At 41.5% G+C, this 6000-nt stretch overlaps 1 protein-coding gene across 6 annotated transcripts in view; it reads left to right on the top strand.

The window, feature by feature from the left end:
- The window catches only part of utrn (utrophin), a 176884-nt gene that overhangs the window by 6707 nt on the left and 164177 nt on the right, over nt 1-6000 (top strand). For 4 of the 6 annotated variants that reach the window (XM_025007463.2, XM_025007466.2, XM_025007464.2 and 1 more), the window contains exon 1: nt 2179-2296. The exons of 1 other annotated variant lie outside the window; for it this stretch is intronic. In XM_025007463.2, coding sequence (XP_024863231.1) covers nt 2215-2296 — 82 coding nt within the window. In that variant the 5' untranslated portion in view covers nt 2179-2214. Of the gene's footprint in view, nt 1-2178; nt 2297-3687; nt 3731-6000 lie in introns of those variants that run through there. One more of the 6 variants, XM_017423261.3, reaches the window with a different exon arrangement.

A 6000-nucleotide genomic window follows, 5' to 3' on the forward strand; every position in this document is an offset into this window, starting at 1 on the left:
TTGCTTGTGGTTTATCCTTGTTTTCTTTCAACGTGTCAGCGAGAGTTTCCCTCTTGGAGAAAGAAAGTACCCACGCTGCTGAGTGTTTCTATATATAAACGGAGGCCCACAAGCCTGGGTGTTTGTCAGTCTCCCGGGTTGCAGCTGAATCTGGCTGCCTGGGAAGTGGGAGTGAACGAGCTCTGCAAAATCCTGGCTGGAAATTTGGGAATGGCCGCTCCGTCCAAAACATCTCCCCTGGGTGTGGTTGTCTGTGGGACTCGGCCTCTTTGGTCGAGGCACAAGCCCCGTACAGATACTCCACCCAGCACAGATGACATTTGGACTCCTTGGGGGAGCCTGGAAAAAGCAGAAAACCATTAGTTCATTCTTAAATATTTCAAGACATTCTAACGCACGGTCCAGTTGTCTTCTGTGAATGTTTCTTTAACAAAGCACAGTTTTGCAACATTAAATCTCTTTTTTTACCTCTTGGTTTTGGTTCCAGAGCCTTGTTGCCAAATCTATCTTCTGACATCTGGTAGGAATTAACCCTTGAATCAACCCCCAAAATAGTCTGTAGTCCTGTTGGTTTGTAACAAACTAATACTGATTCACGGTTCAGTAGTACTTCACTATTAAAACTCCACATTGTCCTTGGTCTGTAATTCTTTGAACCTTAAAATGGGCTTCAACCTTTTCAAGAACTCCGTCGTGAAACCTACAGTAGATATGTTTTTCTAAGTTTTCTATCTGAGATTCTGAACAAGTGAGAAGTATGGGTGGAGCGGCTTTCTTTCTTATCAGTTTTGGTTCTTGTGCCAAACAAGAAGCTAAATGTAGATTTGGTCTTTAGTGGGTTCTCGGGCTCGCCGGCGAGTACACGTGCCTTTAGACAAACTGTGGCACAGATGAGTCACAGTCAGGGTGGTTTTTATTTAGAAGCCAAAACTTACTTTAGTTCCTTAAGCAGTTTTTTTTTTTTCATAAATTAAACTGATCCACAGGAAGTTATCCACATACTTTTTCATCAGTAAGTTCGCATTCAGTGAACAAGCAGCTCTGATTGTCATGAGATGTGGAAATGAAATGTCTCCTTAAATTTGTCCGACAGTTTGTCAGAAACTTTGAAGGCTAACTATCACATACAGGAAGTGGGACTGAGATGTTTACAGCAGTGTATATCCACTTTCATGGCTTTATTCAAGCAGTTTGTTGAAGGATGCTGTTGGGATGGTGTGTGACTGATGGAGCAGGATGCCTCCCTGGGACACCCACACACACACACACACACACACACACACACACACACAGCAAAATGGGAAATTCCCTTCAGCCTTTGATTCCTTCAGTCAGTGTCAACCTCGAGCCTCACCCAAACTGTTTAATCTTTGAGAGCTCTAACCATCCCAGACGCTTCAAATCTTCAGTTCAGACTCTTCTTCCTCTCTGTTAATAGAAAACAAACAAACAAAAAAAACAGGAAATAAAACTCTCTCCCCATCTTTCTACCCCCGCCTTTCCCTCTACCCTCCCCTCTTCATTTTGCCCTTCCTGTGTGGGAATAGAAACGGTTTGTGCTGCTGCTCCTCATCGATTGAATCCATCAGTGAACAAATGGATGCGGAGCCTGTTCCCTCACAGACCTGCACTTAAAGCCAGAATCGGTGTCACAACTCTCTGACTCAGTTTGTTGCTGCACTTGTGCAAGAACACATTCTGATTGTTACAAGTTTCACTTTCATGTAAACAAGAGGGGAGGGTATATGTTGTAATGACTGTGTCCGTGGTGGTTTAGCACCACTGTGGGTCATTTTGCGCTGATGTTGGAGACTCGATGAGCTTTGCTTTGCATCTTTGCTCTGCGTTTTAGGGAGAGAATTAGCTGTGAGTCTGATTGAACCACACGTCTCACATACGTACACATCTGTCACCTGTGGCTTATCAGTACATCGACAAACTAAAAGCCTGTCCCTGTTTCTGCTGCTCACTTCTTTCAACCCTTCTGTTCATATGTGTCGTTACATCAGAGAGACAGGGCCCAGCACCCAGCAGAAACCCACCCAGTGTCGTCGATTACCACTCACACCTCCTCTTCCTCTTTTTCTTTTTTTTTCTTTATCATGCATCCGCCACTCTCCCACCACCACTACCTTGTCTTCCTGTTCCGGATTAGTTGTTGTCTTTTCTTTTGCTTTGCCTTTTGTCCTCTGCATAAAATACTTACTTTTTAAGATGAATTTGAGTAGGTGGATGTCCTGGAGAAAGCGTAACTTTTTCAGAAGGAAAGGAAAGCACGAATATAGTCTCGATCTGGGTAAGGATGTTCTCAGTGACTTAAAATTCAAACTCGACAGACTGACATCTGATTCTTCGACTTTTTCGCACCTGTAGTTGTAGTACTCTTTGTGCGTGGGTGCATTTTTTTGAATCTTAAGTATGTCTGGGGTCTTTGTCTTGTCTTCTTACCAGGATAACATATATCAGAAGTATTGTTGTTCAAATATGGGGTTAAAAAGTATCTCTCAGTTGGTCAAAGAAAAAAAGAAAAACAAATTTCTATGAAGTTCTAAAGGTGAAAAATAACATTTTACCCATATAGCTTGACTTTTTTCTGTGTGATATATGTATTTACTTTAACTTTAGACACTTTTCACAACTTAGTAGTGACACTGAAGTCAAGGATGCCAACATTTCCAGGTATTTTAGCTGATCTTTCTCATTAAACCTACAAATACTTTAGTTCCTTTATGATCTTGCATCCAAAAGTGAAAGTTCAGATCTTTTGAAGCAGGTTTTGGTGACATGTTATGAACGATTAATATCTGACCTGTTACAGATCTCTTTAAACAACCTCAGTTTAGAGAAAGAGTTTAATTCTGACCAGACTGATGAGTTAACGGCTAGTCCCAGCGGAGCTAAGAACAAGGTGGATTGCTTAAAACAACTCCAATCTCAAAGTTTTATAGCGCTTTATTCAAAAGCTACTTTATAAATCTTTACATTTCAGTCAGTTTCACATTACGTGGTTATTTACATAGACTTCTTAGCATAATCAGCAACTAGCTGTCGCACTTTACCTATGGCAGGTAAATTATATTTCTGCCAGAATATAATTAAAATAAAGAATTAGATTTTTTTAAATAGAAGTTTTGAAACTGCAGAATTGAACTCAGTTTCTCTATACTGGGCTTATTCAAAGAGCAAGCTACACAGGTAAGATACTAATTATTTCAAACTTTTCCACAGACCCCAGTTTAAAAGATCTGCACGATCACTTTAACATTGGTTCAGCTTTTCGGTAAAGTAGATTTTTGCCGAAGGCAGATCAGAAAGACTTCTCACTGGTCTGTCTTCTTTATCTTGTGATGGCATTAAATGTTGAGATGGTGCCAAACCTTTTATCTGTGCACATCCTCTTTCCCACAACACAGTGCATGCCTCACCGCTCCCGTCCCGCCGTGTCCCGCTTGGCTCAGCCCCAGTCCTTTCCCCTTTTTCGTTCACCGTGTCCCCCTCTGTCCCTCCCTTCTCCCTTCTCTCCCTGCTGCCGAGCTTTTTCCTTTTCTTGCTGGACAAGGAGCGACTAAAGCAGAGGAGAGAGGAGGAAAAGGAGATGGGAATATCCCACTCTGTGCTGCTCTTGGACTATCTTCTCTTCTTTGTCCTTTTTTGGTTTTTGCTGCAGCCTCTGTTCAGCTTTGTGCAGCTTTCTGCTAAACAATGGCAGAACATGGACTTAAACTCAGAGGTACGAACTTTTGCTGTTCGCAGCTAGTTGTGCCACAGGCGTAGTAAACTCAAACTACACACATTAAGTTAATCAGGGTGGCTTAATCGTTTAAGCGGCAAAATAAAGTGAGGGCTTGGTTTTGTTTGTTCTGCTCACTGGTAAAAATACACCTGATGGGATTTTTGCAGGGGTAAAACATGGGTTGAGAACTTTATTCTTTAGGAAACAACTGGGACAACTCATTGTTAGATTAAAAACAGTGGAGACAATCTTATTGTCGTGCCTGAAATTTGTAATCCTCAAAGAAAAAGAAAAATAAATCTTAAGATTGATTTGAAACTCTTTTAAATTGCCCAGGTGGAGTTTTACCTAAATTAAACTCACATGTCAACACTTTCACCTTTTCTTTCTTTCACAAGCAGCGGTTCCCAGTTTTCTTGTCGTGAAACTGCATTCTGAAGCCGCCCGACTTTTCAGCCAGCTTCGCTAAACTCCAGCGTGCTTCACCTCTCTGTTTTTTTTCCCCCCTTCACCCCCAATTACACCAATCCACGCACCTTCGCCGACCACAGGGGTTGTTCCGATGATCCTAAGTGGGGATATGTGTTAATCTCTCTGGACGCACGGAGTGTTTTCCCTACAAATTCCCGGATCACGGTGCGGGGAAGAGTGTCAACAAGGCTGTGCCGGCTGGGACAAGCTTAGACAAGTGACCACTGCAGGGTGGAGGAAGGCATGCATAGGAAATTATAGGAGTTCTATGCATTCCTCTCAACCTACAGAGCCAAAACAATGCATATCTCTGCCAGCGAACTGCGAGTCGAATTGAGCTGTCCAGGCTTTCAAACATCGGCCTTATAGTGGATGTATGTCTGGGAGTAGCTTGTCGTGTAGGTTTTGAAAATGACTAAGTTTAACACAAAAAGTGTGTGTAGTTTGAGGAATGCCCTGTGTGCAGATTGGCACGATAAAACTGGTGGTAGGTGGTGCATTCCTGAAAGACAAACAAGTGCACTGCTGAGCCTCCATCCAGATGTAACCGCACGCCACACCATTTTCTTTTTCTTATTTTTATGAGTGTTGTTTAATAATTAAATCAAATAATTTTGACTAACGGTTGATGGCCAACTGAGAAAGCCAGCCATTCTGCAGTCAGTGCTGTTAACATAAGTTTGTTTTTAATAAAGTTACTTTGAACTTCTCTAAAAGCAGCCACACACTTTAAAGTGATAGTTCAGATCTTTTGAAATGAGGTACTGTATAAATGGTACAAACAAATAATATTTTACTTGCTGTAGATCGTTTTTTGACCAACCTCAGTTTGGAAAAAAGAGCTGAATTAAACTTGTGTTACACAATTACTTGCATAGAATTGTATGGTTATTCCAATCCAAATTGCATTAGCAGCTAGCTGTAGCACCTCTGGTGCAGCCTCAGGCACTTTCTGAAGGAGTATAATATTTCTGCTGGGAAAAACTGTGTACTGTGTTAAACTTCATGTATAAAATGCTCTGAAATATTTTAGATTATAGTTTTTGGACAGCAGCAACCCACTTTAGTCTAAGCCACATTTGGATTAACTGTTAGCTTGTCTGAATTAAACTATTTACTTGCAACAGGTAAAATATGAATCAGTCACAACCCTTCTACAGAATCCTCTGGTTGTCTGTTGTCTTCCCTGAGCTCAGTCAGTAGCAACAGGTGAGTTTTGCAGCTGTAGTGTAAAACTGATTCACATGTCTCCCCCAAAGCTGATGTTTTAGCTCTTCGTTGTACATAACCAGGGGTGGAAATTAGCACGGTTGGCAATTTGAACAGAAAAGGTGTTATTTGTCCTCTTGACATATAGGGGGCAGCAATGTGCTCGAGTTGCTGCTGTTACGTCGAGCCGCGTTCCCCCATCAGATACGGTTCCCCCTGCGTCTCTGTGAAAAGCGCTCGTAACCGGCACGCTGTGCTCATGCTGTGCTCATGCTGTGCTCACGCTGTGCTCACGCTGCAGGGGAACTACGGAGACCGTGAAAGGTCAAACAACTTGTTTTGGCGAAGTTAACCCACTGTTTTGCTAGCCTGATAGATAGACAGACTCTGTTATGGACAATGTGTGGACAAAAACAATTAATAATTAAAATAAATAATGACTTATCTATTAACAGAATTGTTTAGAGGGGCAAATATTTCTCATTAAAAAACAAAAAAACATTCTTTTAGGAATAAAATGTGCTAATAATATCATAATACAGAGGAATAAACACAGGTAAGGAGTTGTTGGTAAAATTTTTTTGTCC

Source organism: Kryptolebias marmoratus, linkage group LG19 (genome assembly GCF_001649575.2).
Source record: "Kryptolebias marmoratus isolate JLee-2015 linkage group LG19, ASM164957v2, whole genome shotgun sequence".
Taxonomy (NCBI): domain Eukaryota; kingdom Metazoa; phylum Chordata; class Actinopteri; order Cyprinodontiformes; family Rivulidae; genus Kryptolebias; species Kryptolebias marmoratus.